Source organism: Psittacula echo (genome assembly GCF_963264785.1).
Source record: "Psittacula echo genome assembly, chromosome: 9".
Taxonomy (NCBI): Eukaryota; Metazoa; Chordata; class Aves; order Psittaciformes; family Psittacidae; genus Psittacula; species Psittacula echo.
This window is the reverse complement of record NC_137745.1, coordinates 15,786,926-15,808,140: the sequence shown is the minus strand read 5'-3', so window position 1 is coordinate 15,808,140 and position 21,215 is coordinate 15,786,926. Positions and strand designations below refer to the sequence as shown.

Sequence of the window (21,215 nt, the reverse complement as noted above, 5' to 3'; positions counted from 1 at the left end):
ACTGTTTTCCTTTTTTTTTCCCCTTTTTTTTCCTTTTTTTTTTTTTTTCTTTTTTTTTCTTTTTTTTTTTTTTTTTCTCCCCTCCTTTCTTTTTTGGTAATGGAATCAACCAGGGGTCAGTAGGTATCGGGTATTTTCTAAAAGTCACAGGGAGGATACTCTAGACACCAGACAGGACTTAACTGTGCCTTACCTTACCCCCTTCAAATCGTGTGATCTAAACCACTCTTTTATACTATCGATGTCCTCCTTGCATTTCTCAGGAACAAGGGTATGTATCTTTCCAGCAAAATGTACTTAGAGTAATTTTGCATGCCAAGTGGTTACCTCCCTCCAGGCTTATGGGAGGTTTGTCTTTTTTTTGGGTGGGTGTATATGTGTGTTGTTTGTTTTATTGTTTTGTTTGGGGGGAGTTCTTTGTTTTGTTTCAGGTTTTTTGTTTGTTTATTTTTAATTACAAATGGATTCCCAAGTACCTCCCTTGAGCTGCGCTCCTGGTATACAGAGTTTATCACAGGGGAAATTTCTGTGGGACCTCTTTGTTAGGGTGTTGGCAGCACATCAGCTACTGTCTTGTAAAATCTGAAATACAGCATAACTGTCTGAATGATAATTTACAGATAACCTGTTTCCCTCCAAGCTCCTTAATGAAGCCTCCTGAAAAGCCAATGGACTGTCAGTCAATAGCATCTATATTTTTTATGTTTTCACTCAATTTATATCCTTTTTGTGTTTCCTCCTGCTACTTCATTAGTCCTCCAGCAGAAAGATATGTGTCAGGGAGTCAAAGGGAGTCTGGTTTATGGTGATGTTCACAGCCTGCCCTTCTCAGTTCAATTTGTCGTGGGTTGGCTGCAAACCAAGCCCTTCAGCTTTCCCTGGTGGTTTGAGTTTGAATGAACTTTGGCCTCCCAGCAATCATCATCCTGCTCCCCTTTCAGCTTGGCCTCACATCAAGTTCCCAATATCTCCTCCCTTTATGCTTCAGCTTGGCCTCCAGGAAATACCAGTTGCCACTGCCTTCACTATATCTTGGGAGTTTCCATCCAGATGGCTCCTTCCACCACTAATTCTAAAAATCTTCTGGAAGAAAATTGTAGGTTTGAGGTGCATGAGTAAAGAGGCAGAAGTTCAACTTTCCATTGTCCATTTGACAAGAATTCACTCATTTACATATTGCATCCCGATAACTCTGGTAAAGGAACTATTCGTGTTTCTAAAATCTTATACTATGATGTAGGAAAAAATCTCCCATAACAAATTGATAGTTATATAAGACTTAGAAATTTATATATATGTGCAGTCATTCCACTAATTTGATGATAAAAAGACAAAGGTAAGGTACCAGTAGTAATACGGGATTTTTTCCTGAATATTGTTTAAATTCCAAGACTACGTGCTAACTTGCACTTCGAAATTTTTTGTATTTTGCATTTTATCTAGGGTAATAAAAGACTAATTTTTGGAAAAAGCAATCTCAAATGTTAATGAGACACAGTAGCTCAAATTTAGGTGGAAAAGTGGGTGCATCTACATGTATTTCAAATACAGTTAATATTCAAATAATTGTAAAATATGAATAAATAATTCAGGGTAACTAAATATAAAATAGACACATTTTGGGGTTAGGCAAGAAGGCTTCATGTCAGAGAACCTACAAGAAAGGTTATAAAAAAAACGTTAGAAATCTTCACTCAGTTAAATAATAAAGTACAAAAAACCCAAACCAAAACTAAAACCAGATCAACTTTTCATTGGAGAGTTTGTGAATAATAGTATCTTATCCAAATGCATAACTGCGCCGCTGGGGTAGGAACTATGCTTTATTATAGAAAAACCAGAAGAACGCACACAACTGCTCATTAGTTTGGCCCAGGTTTTTGTCAATTTACTCTTTTTATCACAGGCTACTTGTAACGGTTCATTATAAAGATAGCTGTTATCACCACCAAGTATTGAGGTTGCCTAACACTTCCAACTATAAGCTTATGTTTTCAGTGTATTAAAAAAATTTGCCAGACTTAAAATATTGGGCTATTTTTTTTTTTTTTTTTTTTTTTTTTGTGCTGGGTTTCTGGATCAGGTTCAGACATTCTGGATAGTAAAAATAATTTTTTTTATGAAAATAGAAAATTATGGGAGTCTTCTGTTTGAAGAGAGAAAATGAAGACAATGGGCTGGGGTGAGAAGAGGAAGTTATGGGTAGAATGGAAAAGATCACTGAGATCAAGAAGGAAACAGAATGAAGTGTGAAATTTGGAAGGATGAAACTGTATTTTACTGTGCAAGTAAACTGAAACTCGGATTAGAAGCAGTCTGAAAAGTGCACATTTGATGAATGCTCATTCATATTTTTTTAATATATCCTGTGTATGATGAAAGAATGACTATCCCCGGGAATATAGCTATGTTGGATGATACAGGAGAGTAACTATATTACTGTAAGAGAGTGCCTGTTGGAATACCTCTAATTTATTAACTTAGACTTGGAATTGAGAGGAAAAATAGTCTGTACTTTTTTTTTTTTATTTTTTTTTTCTTCAAATGCAGTACATAACACATGTCACAAGTATTTTTAAGGGCATCATCTTTGGTGGTGGGAGTCTTCCATTAATCTGTACTAGAAGTACTTATTGGCAGTTATGGTGTTTATTTCTCACTATTACGTGCTGGGGTGTAATATTCAGCAGCTCATTCTTTGGGTGAGCTAAAAACTGAAGACATTTTGAACTGAAACAGGTTTAGAATATAAACAAAAGAAGTGCAGTCAAGTAATTAAAGGTGTTCTGGAATATTTCACATTTAGTTATTAGATATTTTAAAAGATAGTGCTAAGAGGTAATATGAGTAGGAGGAAAGAAAGGAATCTTAAGGAGTCTACATTTAATACCCAAAGGCAATACGGATTAAGAAAATCCTGCTACAAATCTGTCTACAAGATTTCTTATTTTGAAGCCAAGTTAAACCTCATTTAAGATAATGCCATCAGAAATAGGAGGACCAAATATCCTCAAAATGTTGAATGTCTTTTATATATGAGAAACTATCTTAATCTATACTGTGTGCTGTGGGAAAAGGGAATGGAGACATAAGATGTTTTTCTAACCTTGCTGATCTAGTCCCTTTATATAGTGCAGTGTTCTGTAGCTATTTCACAGAATGGAAATCCCTTTAGCTTTTACTACTTTTTCCTTAATTTTGTATTTGAAATCCCTCTGCCAGATTTATAGGGGATTCAGCTTCCCTCTTGCCTGAAATAAATTAGTCTAATCTATTTTCCTCTCTCTTATTTTAAATAAGAGATGATTATTTTTACTTAGAGCCTGAGAGCTCTTTTAATACACAGAAGTAACTTGCACAGAAATAATTTGTTGCACAGAAGTAATTTGTTGAGGAAGGCTTTCCTTATCTTTCTGTCCATTTGCCTTACCATGGAGATCTTGAAATGAACACAAGCAATCATGATCTATTCAGAGTAGTTATTTGTTTTCCTTCATGTTTGCCTTGATACTAAGCAGCCCTGAGCTGTAGCATTTGAGCACTTCCCAATACTTTTATCCTCAAATCATCTCATTGAAAGAGTGAAATATTACCCTCAGCCATGGAATCAATGAATAAGGAAATTACTTATTTAACAATAATTATCACTGAGCCAAGAATTTATGTTTGTAGTTCTCAACCATCTGTTATTTCATAGAGAATGCACTAAAGAATAGCAGCCAGTTTATTAAATAAAAGAAATAGATCTTAGGGAGTTAATAACTGTTTTCTATAGGCAGCATTAAAGGTATTAATTTTAACCACCTAAGTAAATTTGCTAATACAATTGAAACAAAAAATTGCATTTGGAATATTAATTTGAGATTACGCATTTTGTGTTGCGTGGAGGAAGAGCCTTAATACCCCTCCATCAGCTTGCATTAGTTTGTCTGTACATGTCTATCTCCATCCCACTCTCCCCAGTGACATTCTGAAGGAAAGGCAGCAGTGAAGACATAACCTTTTCTCCTCATCTTTACGGACTTTTTCCTGGCTGAAGGAAAATAATTTGTACCCCTTGGCCATTTTGATTGAACCAAGCCTACAAGTGTTGAATAATACTTTATAGTATACTTTAGAAAGTATGTCTTGTGTAAAGATCAATTATAGTTTTTGTTAATTATTTTTTGTTTTGGTGACATGGGAGAAATTATTCTGAAGTTTCCTTTTTTCCCCACATGTAGCCAGCTTGTAAAACATAGATTTAAACATAAAGGAGCTCAGAGCACAGAGATTCCATTCTAAAGTTCTGAAATGCTGAAGGTCTACGGATCGCTCCAAAGAATGTATTGGCTCTAAACCCTTTTGAAGTATATTTGAATAGTTCTTCAGGCAATAAATGACCTGACCAAAAAATTTCCTGTTCTAGTTACAGTGTTCTCTAAAAGCTCAGGGGAATAAAATCTTGCAAAAATGCTTTACTATCACCTCAGGGGCTGAAAACTGTTTTCCCATACACTAAGAGTGTTAAGTCTTTTGAATGCAGAAAATTCAAATAATTATTAGCTGAATTGTAGGAAGCATTTATAATTATAATTTATTATATGTTACATAGTATATAGAATATTTAAAAGTTACTTATTCAGTGACAAGGAAGTTCCTATATGGAATTGTGCAAGGAACAAGATGTAAAGAAATTAAAATGGTGAGATTAAAATCTCACATTAAGATACAGCTTTTCAAAGGAAATGTCTTTTGCTGATTTCACCATGCCGTGTTTATGGCAGCTGTTTCTTTTGTCCTGCAGCATAGGTACAGATCATAGAATCATTTAGGTTGGAAAAGACCGTTGAGTCCAACCATCATGTAGCATTTCATTATTTAATAGCAAGTACAAGTATTACAAAACTCTAATTAAGGTTTAATTTCCTTCTCAAAGGAAATATATAATCTGTTGTGTGTTATACTTAAAATACTGCAGTTACAACATTTTATTGCCTTGACTGGAGTAGACCAAGTTAAGATGCGTTTGTGTTCTACCTCCTTCAATGGCATTGCACCTCAGAGATTAGTGATACAGCTCTTCTAAAAGTTAGGTAGACAAATAAGCTGAATCTATTTTGAAAAAGTAAGGAAGACAGCAAGTAGATTGGTAATACCTGGGCCTTAAATTTCTACACAAGCTATACTCCTCCTGAAATTGTGCGAACCGGCTCGAATGGGAGCAAGCCCAGGATTTCTCACTTTTATTTTCCCTCAGTCTGTCTGAGAAGCATCAACATTCATAGACATAATACTATGAAAACAAAGCTGCAGCTGCCTGTCTTCTCTCATCTTCATGAAGGGGGATTCTCCTGCTCTACATTTCATAGAAATTAATCCCAGTATTTCAGTTGTCTTTATACTTAAGCATTTTGTTGTGCAGCTCATTAAAACATGCACATGGAATCTTTTACAGATGAGCTTTTTTGTAATTATCTTGTTACTATTTTAGATTCTCTCTCACATGGTAAGTAATTTATACCGGACACTAGAAAACCATCTGTACATATTAACTTTCTTTTTATCTATGGAAGATTCTAGGCTATATATTTAGCACTTCTCTACAAAAATTTGCACTTAAATCTTAGAATCATAGGATAATTTAGATTAGGGGGATCTCCTGAGGTCATCTAGTCCAATATCCTGCTCAGATTTGTATATACATACAACTTAATTATGGGAGAACAATAGTTTTAATTGTTCCTTAATGTTTATTACACTTTCATTAATAGTTTACAAGAACAAAAACGACATTTAATCAAAAGCTACTTTGCCAGGTATCTTAAACAGGCCAGCCATGGCAGATCAATTAATCTCTAAATTACAGGGGTTTATCACTGACATGTAATGGAATACCTTATATTCTAATATCACTGCTATTGGTCTGTATTCATATTTTGCAGTTTAAGATATACTATAGGTGCTGGATAGATGCTATGTATGTTGCATATTATAAGCACAAATGGATGTATGTCATAAACATAGTGAAATAGATCTTGTCTTCATCCGTTAAAGCTTAATGAATGTTTCTTATAGGTTTAAACCTTAAACTGATGTTTGATAACACCTCTGTCCTTTAAATCATCAGGATAATAAATTTTATAATCTTCTCAGTTTTGGCAACTGTTTTTATGCTCTGGGTGGTGATGTCTCTAATAAGAGTGCAAGCTCCAAAGGATTGACCTTATGAGGACCTTAAATGAAAAGTATCTAGCAACAGTCCACTCTTCTGTGCTTGTTAAGAGCAGCAGTATTTCTACCTGATCAAAGCTTTAGAGAGCACAGATCCGTGTTTTATTCTAAACCTCAGTATTGTGACTTTCTACATCAGATCTTTGTGTGAATGCTGGTATTAATTCCCTTTATACATCATTTTCTGAGCAATAAAATAAAATTAAGACTTAACCACATTTAGTAAGTATTTTGAGATTCCTTTTTTTGGTTTTTTTTGGAAGTATTCGTTAGTAAGTATAGGTAGAGGAAGTTGTTAGTGTTTATGAATGAGTGAGGAACAAAATTTGTAAGGCATCTGAGAACACACCAGATATGGAGAGAAACATTTTGGAGGATTTATAGAAGTAGTTAAACAGATTAGGAAGCTGCTTTGTTATGGAACCATAGAGATCAATAGGAGTTAATAGCAACTCTGAGTAAACACTTCTGAAAATCTGCATCTTTAAAAATCTAAACACTTTTGAAAATCCATTTTTATTCCAGGAACTCAGCCATTCAAAATAGATTAGCCAGAATATGCTGTTATCACTTGGAGAAAGATGCAGCTCCCTAGGTCTATATATCTCAATTCTTTTGTTCCCCAGGGAAATATGCCTACTGTCTTAAACATCTGACCCAGCTGAGAAATAAGGTTGACTCCATGCGATCCTGTCAGGTTACTTTTAAACTGAGAGCTCAGAAATATTTAAAAATTTGTAACGCAGATTTCAGAATTTACATTTTTTCAATGTAAAGAAAATCATTTCTCACTCCAGTTTAGATACCATGTTTTATTGCTCAGAAAGCTTCTTCAGTCTGTATCGCATAGAAAAAGAGCTCTTATCCTGCATGATCAGAGTCTGAAAAAGATTACATTCTTTGCAGGTTGGAACCTTAGACTCTTGGGGTCAAGGTACCTGTTTGTGTATCTAATGTTGATCACGTGCTTTGGTTCATGGAATTGAACGTGAATGTCTGTGTGCAAAAAACAAGGCATAAACTTTGCTTACTGAAATCAATATGACTTTCACTGATATAAATGGTTTTGCATTCATTCTTTGATAATTAAATGGATTGGTAGAAATGTGAGATTGACATTTCAAATACTGATGTAGCATACAAAAGCAATGTGAATTCCTTGTGGAAAGTTTCTGAAAAGGTCTGTGGTTTGCCTCCATTTCAGAAAAAGTAAGTAGGATATGCAGATCATCTGCATGCTACGAATGAACCTAAAGGCAAAAATACAAATTTTGAAAACCAGTAGCATTTGTCAAATACTTTCATTTGACAGAATTGCACATAATGTTCTTAATTTCAATTTTCAAATAAGTTTTTACTGTTTGGAATAGGCTTCTTTTGTGCCACTGATAATTCATGGATTTAATTACCCAAATGATCACTTAAAATGTTAACCAATGTTTTCATGTGTTTCAGCACAAAACTGTGTGTATGTTCCTACAGCTGTTACATTGGTATCAATAAAATGTAAATTTGAGATAATGTCAACATAAATATGTTCAGCACGTGGTTCTTCTATGGTAATTATGGAGACACATGTAATTTAAATGATGTTTGCTTTGTGTATTCTTCACATTGTTAGGAATATTTAACCAAACTGTAAATGTTTTAAAATATGTGACTGTGTGGTCTCTTTAATTAGTGTTAAGGTTCTTTTTTTTTTAGTTTGGGGGCTTAAGTTTCCCTTTTTCATTGTAAGATTGTTTTTCCTTATGATTAATTTTAAATAATCATTATGAAGGAATTAAACATACTGGGTTTATTATTTTTTTTAATGTCTTTCCCAGCTGTAGGTATCCAGATGAAACTTGAATTTTTCCAGCGGAAATTTTGGACTGCAAGCAGACAGGTATATTTGAAAATTTTCTTTATGACTGAATCCACAAGAGTTTCTAACTGTGTAGATTATAAATATTCAGGATTTCTTGTCAAAAGCAAAACTTGTAAAGAAACAACGTATTTAAAATAAATAACGGGTAGCTCTGCTAATTTCCATTCCAATTCATCATTACAAGAAAGATTGTTCAATGGTCAGAACCAGTTGCTTCATCCTGTATTTATGGAAGCAAGTAGAGAGATTATTAATTTTAGGCCCAGCATATAAGGAGTTACTTTGTTGACCTGACACACGTTGATTTTCTCCCTCAGAAAAAGTTTAAACGGTAAACCAAACTGTGATACTGGTTATGGCTATGGCATTTAAAACAGTTGAATTTGTTACAGTGTGAATGCACCCTTCTTCTGCAGGCAGAAACAGAGCAGGATAGGGGAATAGATTTAAAACTTTCCTAGTCAGAATAATTGCTGTCAGGTAAAAATGTAATAAATATAAATTTTTTTATACTTGTGCTCATATGGGGTTTTAAAATGTCATTTTTTTGTAATCATAAAACAAAAGGTGAAAATATTTTATGGATTTTTTTATATCATCTCTAGTGTGCATCTCTCGATGGCAGATGTGCTATAAGTTGTGATGATGACGTAAGTATTTAACATATATTTTCTTCCATTTATACCTCCACTGCAATAGAACATAATGTTAAGGATTTTATGTTGAACATCTCATTGTATATTAAAATCTCCTACTGTAATTTGGAACTACCTTCTAAATATACTATTTAGATAGTGAGACATTTTTTATGACTACTTACAAACATCCATTTAATTACAAAGTTGACACCAGTACCTCAAATGTGCATTCTAACAACTTACACTTTGTGAATCCAGTTTAAGAAATAATTTAAAACTGTTTTAAGACATTTTTTACTACTTTATTTTTAATTTTACAAGCTAATCTTTGATATTCACACTAGAATTAGATGTGAATTCAGATTTGAATCTGCGAAGGACTGATACATTAATAGCACTTCAGAAATAAAAAAAAAACAAACACAACTTTGTTTGGCTTAATGAACTCAAAGTATCTAATAGTATAACTAATAGGAAATAAAATTTACATTAAGCCAAAATGCAAAGGCCTGATGATCATGCCATCTTTAGCAATGAAATGGACCTTATGAATCAAAACAAAGTTTCATTTCTTCTGCATTTCTTGCTATAACAACTTACAGCCTTCCATTTAAAGCATATATCATTTTAATCATTAAGTAAACTTTTCCATACATGAAGTAATAAAAAAAACCTGAAGCAGATTCCACCGAGGTGCAGGGGAATATGCTTACCTAGCCTAAATTCCAGGCTGTCATTTGAATATTAACCAATTTTAAGGTGAGCCCATTATGTTTATTACCCCATTCTCCAAAGAGTGATCAGACATCTATTGAAAAAGGAGGTTTTTGAACTGTTAATTACCTTAGTATTGTGGCCTTGCTTTACTGTACCTTGCTATAGACTTCATGTGCAAACTTTACCTTGAATTGTTTCCAGCTGCTTTAAGCATTTTTTCATCAATGGGTTTGCAGTCATAACCAACCAGCTTGAGAAGTATAACAATGCAAGTAGTCTGGGTAAAGTTAGAGTGTTGTGTAAGATGTCCTCCTTGTTTAACCTAAGCCTCCATGCTTTTGGGATTAAAGAGTGGACAGATTGCTTCCTTCATTTGCAATAGCCTTTATGATAGAATAGTAAAGTTACATAATTTCTTGTGCAAAACATGATCCTGCTGCAAAGAAAATATCTGCTGAACAGTTATGATGTAAACTAAAGCATTTAAAAGTAAGTATTAAGACATCAGTGCAAATAGAGTGGCACAATTGTCATACAGAGAATTAGTTGATGGGTTTGGGTGATACTTTTGATTCTAAAATACAGGAATACAATCAATTAGAAGTACTTTTTTTTTTTTTTATGAGCACTTTGAATTTGCTTATTTCTTGTTTTCCTGATGTTTTATATTTTATTTTAATGCTCTGCTTTCTTTCTTTCTTGTTTTTAGTTTCTTAACCCATATTGCATTCCATTAATATCATTGTATACTGGAGCTGTGACTTGAACTTTGTCAAAGTTGCTGTAATTCAAATGTGTTCTCAGACCTCAGTCAACATTCTTGCTGTGTTTATTCTGGACTTCATGCCTACTCTATTTTACAAGCTCAGGGACTCTCCACCTATGGAACTTTCCCCTTGAAATCTGAAGTTCACTAAACTTGAACCTTTGGGCAAACCCTTGTATATAGTTCACTGCCAATAGCTTTGAAACTTTGTGAATGAAAACACTTTCATACAACTCTACTCTATGTGAATGCTGTTGTCCCATGCCTTTTTCTTGAATCTGAAATCTCTGTTTAAGATTTGCTAATGACAGGTAAATGCACCCGACTGTCCTTTGTCAGTGCTAAATTTAACTTACAAACTGTTTCTTTAACATAGTGCTGAATATTGAAAGTTATTTCTATTGCTGGCAAGCAGGTAAATGAATGGTGCTGAATGAATATTTTTCAACTGTTAGTGTTTCTAAAATGGATTGAAATAGAAAACCCTTTTCATGTTCCTCAAGAAAGCCAGAGATTCTGCCTATTGTGTTATGCCTGTTTCCAATAATAATGCTGAAAAATCGTTATCTCTTAAAATTCTGAACAGTGCTAATGAATGAATATGGCTTAGAGATTTGAGACATGGATACTAATTCTTGAATTGAGCCAATGTTTTCCCAACTGCATATGATCCATAAACTATGAAATTAAACCTATACTCTTTCTTGTCCTGTATGATTGCTTTTATTTATTTTCTATACTGTGGAGAAATAATGTTTCTAAAGCACCATCTTTAGATTAATCTTTCATGTATGAGGACTGTAAATATGTATCCTAAAAAGAGCTCTTTGTTGACTTAGCTCCTCTCCTAATAAAGTTAGTGGGAGGTTTATGATTGACTTTGGGGAGAGTAGTGTTCTGGTATTACAGTCTACTTCTGAAATTCCACCCTTCACACACCATTGAGGTTAAGTAGCTGCCTCTTCTGAGTGTGTTCGCTTTACTCAGTTCTTTGCCAGCATCAGCAGCTTTTCACATTGCATTTGCCAATTTTTGGCTTTCTAACGGATCAAAGGTTGGAAATGAGTTGGTTCAACTTCCTTTTTGACAGGTTTTCTGTCACTGGGGGTGTCTGTAGCTTAGGTTCCTCTGTTAGAATGAATATCCTGCATTTGTGCTAGGGAATGATGTTCTTTCCAAATGTTTGCCAGATTTGGGCTTCTTTGCTTTTTTAAAAACTAAACTTCAAGCCAGAATTTCTGCAAATCTCCCCTCTTCTTCAGCCCTACAGAACTGTAGTAATTTGTGGCCAAAATGAGAATTAGCCACATCTAAGCTTGTAATGAAAAATCAGACCTAATTTTCACAAGTTCTTGCACAACTACTACTGCCTGGGACTGCTTTCATCTCTAAAAAAAAGCAGAGAGATTTTTCTGGATGCACAGTGTGAAGCAGAAAGCATATTTTATCATGTCTCTGTGCAGCCCATTTGCAGCAGGAAGGGTTTCAAATCAGGTGAAGCCATGATGGTTCCTATTTTGAAAGACATCCTGCTTGTTCAGCTTTGTTTTTGCTTTTTACACACATGCCACAGAAAATTCAAGAAAGAATGATAAAATGTTTGCTGATTTAGACTAACCATAGAAATAAGTTAAAGATTTAACACTGAGTTAGCTATTTGGAAATACTGAAGAGAAACTGAGTTATGTTGAGTTTTGAGTTGAAGCTTATGTTTGAATTCTGAAGCGCAGTAATTAAAACTTTGCCTGTAGCAAGTAATTCACTTGGGGTTAAAATAGTGCATGTGTGTATGGAGAGAAGCACTGATTTGGGTTTACCCTGGTTTATACAGTTCATATGTCTGACTTACGAAAAGCTAACAGTCCTACCTCTAAATCCAGTTCCCAATTAAAAACACAGTTTGAAAAGCTTTAGGAGACCTGTGGGGCCCCTTTTGCAGAATTTTCTGGTCCCATCCCCCAATGAACAAATTAAAAAATATTACCTGGTCCCTTGTTGGTCCTGAGGCTGACACTGTGTTTTCATTAGTACATCATTACACTAATGATATTGTGCTGATGTTTTTCTCCACACAGGAGAAACTGTCAGGAGCAAAAGTTCTATACCTTTGCAAACTTAGTTATAAGTAAAACTTTAAACAACAGATTATAAAAAAACTGACCTTGTGCTTTTTAAGTTTGTTTATAATTATCTTATATCCTCCCTTTCCATACACATCTTTGTTTTGCGTGAAACAAACGCATAAAAATGAAATCAGGTAACATCCCATAAGTTGAGACTACATTCACTTAGAAGTTATGTAAGCTGTTATAACAACCTGAAGGCTTTACCCATTTAGAAGTCACTTAAAATTTGAGTAATTAACTTCTTGCTGTATTCTAAAAGAAATTAAATCATATTTTATTATTTTTCAGGCAATCAACTGTTACCTAATAGATAACAATGGATTTATTTTAGTATCTGAAGACTATAGACAGGTAAGTGAAAGATTTTTGTTCAATTATCTCATATAACACATTAATATTACTTGTTTTTTAAATAAGCCATTATCTTAAAATGTTAAGGAATAAGTAACATAAAATTTAAAAAATTCCTTCAACAAAGAATGTAAATTGTTTTTCACAGGAGCTCACTTTCTGTCTCCCACTGGGTAGGCTCTGCTATTAAACTCATGAATGTTCTTTTAAAGGATTCTTTGCTTCAGACGTATCTGTCTTCCATAAGACATTTTTGCCACAACAGATGATTTTCTGTGGCATTTTTGCCACATGAAAAGGGTGGGGAGGGAGGGTGGGAGGATGCTGCGGACAAAGTGATTTTACATTGAGACTTGAGATAATGAAATGTTACAGGGCTGTTAGCTGATGAGTTTGTTTTCTGAAGTGGATTACAGTCATTGAAGGATTAAAACTGAGCACTCAACATCACAACAGAGAGGACAAGGACCACGATTAATGAGAAAATAATTTAAAACATTAATTTGTTTTGTCTTCATGGAAAATTATTAAAAAATGAAAGTATAATAGCTAAATCCTGCAAACCGTATGAATGAACCATCGCTATTCACATTAACTTTTGCCTGCAAACTGCTGAGATGGTGTCTCAGTTATGCCAGAATTGTCTGAATTTCGATTGCTTTTATGTGTTGGGATTGTGAAAAGAATATCCATGCTCCTACTTAGCCCTCAGGTGAATTAAATTTGTTATGACAAAGTTGGTTGCTAAGAAACAGCTAATTGCTCTGAGTGACTTGGAAGACTGACTGGAGAGGAGATAAACTTGAAATGAATGCCAAAAAAGAAACCAAACTGAGCATTTTGCTTTAAAATTAAAAAATTGAATTATTTTAACCTTAAATCTGACACTTCTGGAAGTAAAAAGGCACAGATATTTTTCACCTTTGCCTAGTGCAAAAGTAATTGCATGCTGCCTTGTGATCCCTCTTTCCCTTGTTCCATTTTTGAATGAAACTTTGGAAAGTCAATTAGCACATAATAAACAAGAGAAATAAATTTTTTCTGAAATTATCATCCTTCCAATGGTACTAGAACATTAACAGTTAAGCATGCTGCACTGTCATGCGGTAGTCATTCTTCATATGTTATCTTATATGTAAAGCCAAGCACCAAAATTGATTATTTTTTCTTATTTTATTAAATTTATTGCTTTCATCCCTTTAGAATGTGAAACATGTTCTGAATATAATTCTAGGATGTATCCTTCCCCAGATAGTATGAACTAAACCTAAAAATGTAACATTGCTTAAATATTAACTACAATATGTTAGAAGCAGCCGGTTTTTGTTTTGTCTTTTATTTTCCTAGTATCTCCCTTTCAAATCTGTATTTTCTGCTTAGTTGATGAATGAACTAAGAAAAACACTCATTGCAGCATAATCTTGTCTCATTATTCCTGCTATTGTTATTATTCACAGGTACTTAATTGTGACTTGTATAACTCATTTGGTAGTTGATAGTTGGCTACAGTCAATAAATATGATTAAGCAGAGATTTCTTTCTTCTTCTTCTTTAATGACACTAGCCATTAAATATTTGTGTAAAGAATATAGTGCGAACAACTGCTCTAGGCTGCAAATGTGTTATGACCTAATTTTTTGTTAGGGCAGATCTAAACTAAAGATGGACAGTAAAGTTGTCTGTATATAATGCTATTGTAAGATCATGATAATTACAATAGTGAATGTTTATATACGTATATATGTGAATATACACCGTAAGTATTGTAGATAGAGAAGGGGTAGGGAAGTGGGATGACGCGTTATCAATTGTTCTCCTGTCCAGGGTTGCTTCAGCATTGTTTTTCTGTGGACTTCTAAAAGTGCCCTGAACTGCTCCAAGAAACTTAATTGGGGGAAATGTAATTCTTCATCTGATTTACAACTAAATCCTAACACACTAAAAAAATAATGATAATCTGGCTGTTCCTGCTTTGGAAGATAACTAGCATTTACAAATGGAGCTTTTGTGGAAAGAACTGTCACTGAAATGTCTTTATAAGACTGAAGCACAACTTGATAAATCAGGTTTATTACTATCTAAGGTTCTACTAGTCATTTATGGTTTGGGCTTTTTGACACTGACTGCCTCTCCAATATTTAGGATAATGTTTCTTCATCAGTCAGCTACACTTTTGAAACTAGCATTTTTAGTCACATAAGCTACACATGTTCCTTTTGTTTCTTTGTTTCTAAGGGACTTTACACACCAGCATGTTTTGGAAAATGTCGCAAGTTTCCCCTGAGGTGTTTTGTTTTTTTTTTGTTTTTTTTTTTTTTTTTTAAAAAAAAAAGGGTAATACATGCTTCTTAGGGAGGAATGCCTTTTTTCAGCTAGGGCTGTAACTTTTCTGCATGCAAACTCCCAGGTGCATACTTGAGGTCAGCTAAGTTCCTTGTAATGGAATTGGGGTTTAGTTCATACAAAACCTGTGGAATCCGTGCAATTTGAGAGTGTAGTGCCCTTTCCCCCCCATAAATTGTGGGATTTCTCCCTTTAAACAATGCAGAGAACAGACCAAATCCTTCTGGGAACTGAGGCTCTAAAATAAAAAATGTCTTCCCAAACTAGAAAAATGCTGTACCTGCAAGATTTTCCACTGTCATGTGAATGGCTGAGGATGATGGAGTCACTTCCATATTATGTACCAAATTCATAACATGAATATTTTCTCAACAGAGATTTATTTTTATTAGTCCATATCTAGGACAAAATGAGTAATTCATCAGACTGAGTGGTTTTAAGTATGAAATGACTCTGAATGGAGTTAAAATTTATAGGATTGATGAAATGTACTGTTCCAGCTTCTTAAACAGGTCATGCAGGAATTATAAACAATGCTTTTTAATGACTGTTTATGAAATCCTCTCACAACCTGTTCATATCTTTTTTGAGTAACGTTTTAATCACAATGGTTTATGATCAAATTAGTGTGTATTCTTTACAAGCTTTAGGTTTGGATGGCTTTTATTTCTGATATTAGATGTTATGTAATGTACCTCAATATATTGTTTAAGCTCTCACATCTGCTCAGGGATAATAATCTAATCTGTATAATTTGCCATGACTGTGAAGTTCTCTTCATTTTTTTTATGTAGCAGTAGTCCTGAAAACCTATCTATGTATCTGTCAAAGCCACTCTTGTCAGATTTTAGAATATTCCAGTTCAAATTGCATCCAATGTTGTTTTGCGTTTATCTACCCTTCTGGTAATTTCTGGCATTTTCCCATTACAGACTGGTTACTTTTTTGGGGAGGTTGAAGGGGCTGTGATGAACAAGTTATTAACAATGGGCTCATTTAAGAGGTAAGAATTAACTCAACTTTCTATCTCTTAAAAAATGTTGTAACAAGATGAAATAAAACAAACCCAAAGTCATGCAAAAGAAAGCCAAGACTGGCAGTGCGACTGGATTCTCATTTATACCTCTTTTTCGTATGATCCAAGTGTAACTCACATTCAGTGTTAAGAGTATTGGAGACAGCCTACAGTGAGTTTCTTGTTAAAAGAAGAGTTTATTTGACTATGATGCTAGAACTGTGTGCCTCTCCTCTTCCTGCTGTGCTCAAGTGGAAAAGGGATTGGGCCACATGTACTGCTGAACAGTTTTAAATGGCTCTAAAGCAAATCACTGATGTAACATTAACATTTTGACCTGTAAAAAGTTGGAAATTGCTCAAACTAGGCAGTGCAATATGCCCTACTGTTAAGGGGAAAGAGTGTTCTGCCAGTAATTCATTTTCATTTGCATGCTAAGTCATCTTTGAACATTGCTGTGACTATTGACCTTGTCTTATTATCATGATGACAATAAAAACTAATAGTGATTTTATGTGTTCTCCTTTAAAATAAATTATACATCCTGGGGAAGTAAGAAAGAACTTTAACCTGTAACTCAACACTGGAGTCTTCATGGCTTTCACATGTTCTAAGAACTGTTCCTTACCCCTTTGTTCTCTTATAACATGAGAGAAGTGCTGACTGTATGTACTAGACTTTTCCCTTTTCTTTTCCTGTGCATTTCTAGTATTAAAAAAAACCCCAGACATATCACTGATCCCTTCAACCACTGAATTAAATTATTTCATGTAAGGATGTATACAGAGGCCCTCAAACCAGGTGGTTTGTATGCTTTCTTGGTAAACCAGCTCTCTTAAAGGCAGAAAGCTTTCTGTGCTGCCTCTGCATGTTATAACTGGATACCACTCCCAGTAAATAACTGACTTGAAATGGAAAGGTCTAGTACTCACTGAATCATACCAAATTCTGGTTTTCTAAGGGTGGCAACCTTTTTTATGTTTACCACTGCATTCTTAATGTATGCTGTAGAAGGAAGTGAAGTAATACATATTTATAGACTGGTTTCTATGATGAAAAGATCTGTTTATACAAGAGATGAAGCATTTAATGCAAACAAAAACATGCACTCAAAATCAGGGGACAATGCTTTAATTCATCCCAATTTGTTTTGTCCTGCCTAGCAAAGCATTTCAAACAGAGTATCCACTGAACAATCGATGGTAGTAGGCAGCACAATTGAGAAAACAAAAGACTGCATGGCTTGAGTACTCCATCTAAACTGCAATGGCTGCCAATTTGGCATGGATCATTGGCTTATGATTTTGCTGGTCTTGAGCTCCAAGGGAGTTACAGATAATGAAGCCACTAGCTCAGTGCAACTGAGCTGCATGCTAAAGAAAATGTAAACACAATGAGCTGATTATTTAAACACAATAAACTGGCCATTGCCAATCAGTTAAAAATGGGAGAGAATCAGAGTGGTGTAATTGCACTAAATGAGCCACCTGCTTTTCCTGCTGTACAGCAGCTAGCTCTGTGCAGCAGCAGCAACAACAAAAAATATTGAGCTCTGCTAGATCAGACCTTTAAAATTATTCCAGCAGTATGAAGAAGAAATCTTTGCTGGCTCTCATGAAAAAGAGACACATTTTCCATATTTTTAAGATTACTCATTTGTTTAGGTGAGCTTCTGTTTAGTTTTTCCAAAGCTTATTTTATATAGAATAAGAAGAAAATAAAAAAAGCACTGGTTTAATCTATTGGTGGCCAAATCTATTACCAGTACCATTTCCCTGACAGCACAATACAGATGCTGCATGCATTATACTTGTCATTGTTGCTCTTACCATGGAGACAAAATCAGAAAGCAAGGTCTGTTTGTTAGCGTTTCATTCTGATAATGTCCAGAGCCATCCTTTTTTGCAATTTGCTTCTTATATGTCATCTACTGCCCAGTAGGTGCCCCTTGTCTTGCTCATTTTAGAAGTAGAAGGTTCTATGGTGCCTGATCTCCACTGCAGTTATTACTGAATTCCCCAGTACCATGAGGAAAGAAGGTCTTCTTTCTTTCACACCAGTAAGCTGAGTGGCACTGCAGATACGTGCTACCACCTCACTGATTCATGCCAGTTTTCAGGCTCTCCTTCCACAAAAGGAATGAAATAACTCTTTGTGCAGTCTCTCAACTACCACTAATTTGGAGGGATATAGAAGTTCTCTTTAGGTTTGAGCTGGAAGTGTCAAACAAAAGGGGGTTGTTTGCTGCTGACTATATTTCTTTTCAACCTGCAGCAGGATGAAATTCAATTTTTGTATTCGCTGTTTATTTTTTAAAGTGAACTTAAATACCTCCTTCCCTCCTCAATTTCTTTAAACTCAGTACTTCTTTTGAATAATGTGTACATATGTATGTATGTATATTTTCTTAGTTTACAGGTTTTATATTCAGAGAGAAAAAATATATCTGTGCTCCACCGCTACGTGACATATTCTATGATTTCATTTAGCAAAATTATGTTTATCTTATGCCCTGAATATTGCACCTAGTTAAATAATTTAAATATAATTTAAATTTATTATTAAATAAATTAGGATGTGTTTATGGAAAAGTATCTGCTTCACATAGCTTAGAAAAAAGTTTCTTTACATTTTCCTCATTTCCTCAACACTTTGTTTACATAAAAACACGGAAAAAAAAATGGATTCAACTGCTCAAAGCATGAAAATTTTAAAAAACCCAAAACCTAACAACCCCACAGTAACATTAGAAAAATTAAGGGCTATTACAGCAATAAGATCCCCAAAGAAATGAATTTAATAAATTTGTAAGAGAAAATTAAATCTCTTTACTTCAAAACACTTTCAAAACTAAGCAATTCCGTAAGACTTATATGGAAGTAGCATAATTTCCTCTTAACAGTTCTGTTTCCACCCGGCATTCTCTTGGCCTGTGAAGAAGAATCTATTCTTTTTAACCATTTATCAGGATATGACTGCAGTGGTGTACCCCTGAATTCCAGCTTTCCTAGATGCTGAAGCTCACTCTAATAAGTTCTTGTTGCTTTGAGATCTTCTCTTGTTTCTCAGTTTTACTTGCTCTGTTCATACTTATTCTTGTGTTTCTTAGTGAAGAACACATGCTGTCCATGCCATGCTATGGCATGGTACAGTCCAAATCTGTCCCTGTGTTCTCAAAATGCATGTACATAGAGGCAGACTTCATCTCTCTGTCTTGACTTGCTATATAAGCAAAAACTAGCAAGTGTTTTGTCTCCAGGTTGTAGGATTATAAAAAAAATGCAGAACTCTTTACTAAGTTACTTGCAAAGAGCAGAACATTCTTAAAGCCAAACCATGAAAACAAGAAGTTGCTCTCCAACAGGACTGAGGCAGTACAGCCTTCCAAATGAAGGTTATTTTTCTTTTTACTTTAGGCCACTCTTTCTTATTTAAGCATTTTTTAAATTTTAATAAGATATAAATTCTTTGTGAAAGTGTTAAGCGGATATTTATATTTGACATTTGTGTTATTTTCATGTGGATTATTACAGTCATTCATTTGACCTTCTATTAATTTGGCAATGTTTCTGAATGTCGATGTATACTTTGGAGAAGATCAGTGATAGATTGCAGGAACAATTCATATTGGAGTTAGCATATTTAATATTGGAGAAATGCAACTGTGTGGTCGAAGTTCTGCAATGTAGCTGTTCTTATTAAAAAAACAATCCCTATCTTAAATGATTTTTTATTTAATACAAGAAAAAAAATGCTGAAAATATCCTCTATGTTTATGGCATAAATACCACAAAACATAGTCAGGTAAGTGAATAGGCATTTTTTTGGATGGGTAGGCAGAAGCCATTCAAGGTAGGAAAATAAGCAGTCTGTTTCCAATACGTATCTTCTGTATTAGCTGTCATGTGCATTGCAAAGGAAGTATGCACCCTTAATCTATGATTTCTAAATGAATGCTATGTGATTGTACCACCCTGAAGAATGACATTCCATTTTCATCAACAAAATAGCTGTCAGAAAGGCAATGATATAGCAGACTGCCTAGTATAGGTTTACAAGTAGGTACAAAAGAACCAAGTAATATCTGTAACTTCCCTCTTATCATTACTGACAAGAAGAGCCCTGCTCTGACATCTATTTCTTTTCCTTTCATTTATGAGACGTGCATCTGATACCTGTGCTCTGAAAAACCCACACTGCTGTGTGGTATGTTTTCTGCTAATATTTTGTCCATGTGATGTCTAAAATTAAGGTCTTAAAGCTGAGTTTTGTTGAGTTAGAGGTTATATCTCTGTAGAGTTGTTAGAGTTTATATCTCTGTAAATATTGCATTGTTAGAGATATATTTCTGTGAATATTACAACTAATTTAATGCAGTGTACTAGTATATGAGAATCTTTCTACCCACTTATGGAGAAAACCAGGCATGTGTGCTATCTAAATGAGTTGTCATTCTGTATGCTGGAAATACAGGTTGAGTTGTAGTTTTATACATGTTATGCTTTGGAGCACCTCGGCAATTGGGAATAGCTGAACAGCAAGGGCAAAGATATGTGATGACACATGTTTTATTTGTCAAAATGCTGTAATTTATTTTTATGCTTTTCATTGATTTTTTTTTCTTGGTGGTGAAAGATATTAGTCTGACAGCTTCTGAACCCTATTAATCTGTCAGACAATGAAGGTAGGAGAGCCATAACAGCAACAGTATGGGATTTCTTACACTGTCCTGCTACCTCCCTACAAGAACCCTCTCTATATTTTAGAACCTAGTTAATTCTTCATACCATTCAACACTGTCCTTCCTTCCCCTCCTTGCCAGAATGCCAGAAAAGACTGTGTCTGAGTTAATGAGCATTTTTCCACTGCAAGTGAGCTGTATTCACCATTAATTTTTACATAGACTACTGAGTAAAGCATAGTATCAATAGTTAGGGCTTTCTATATTATTGGCTTCCTTTGCATGATGCTTTGGAGCACTTCCTTGTTTTCTATGGACTTGACATTTACTTCCATAGTAAGAAGCTTATTATTCCTACACATTACATGAAAAGCCCCAAATCGCAAAGCAGTGACAGAGCATTTGAAATTTTATGCATTGAAGATCTTTCAGCTGTTACAATTGCCAGTCAGTGAAGAAATTTTACACTATCAAGTGGAAACCCATAGATGGGCT

The 21,215-nt window shown here is 34.5% G+C and overlaps 1 protein-coding gene across 1 annotated transcript in view; it reads left to right on the top strand.

Moving 5' to 3' along the window:
- Positions 1-21,215, top strand: part of CACNA2D3 (calcium voltage-gated channel auxiliary subunit alpha2delta 3) — a gene marked incomplete at its 5' end in the record, with an annotated part of 460,819 nt that overhangs the window by 406,289 nt on the left and 33,315 nt on the right. Inside the window, 4 exons of the mRNA XM_080625495.1 lie at positions 8,040-8,101; positions 8,689-8,733; positions 12,619-12,681; positions 15,957-16,027. Of these exons, the coding sequence (XP_080481621.1) occupies positions 8,040-8,101; positions 8,689-8,733; positions 12,619-12,681; positions 15,957-16,027 (241 nt within the window). The remainder of the gene's footprint in view (positions 1-8,039; positions 8,102-8,688; positions 8,734-12,618; positions 12,682-15,956; positions 16,028-21,215) is intronic.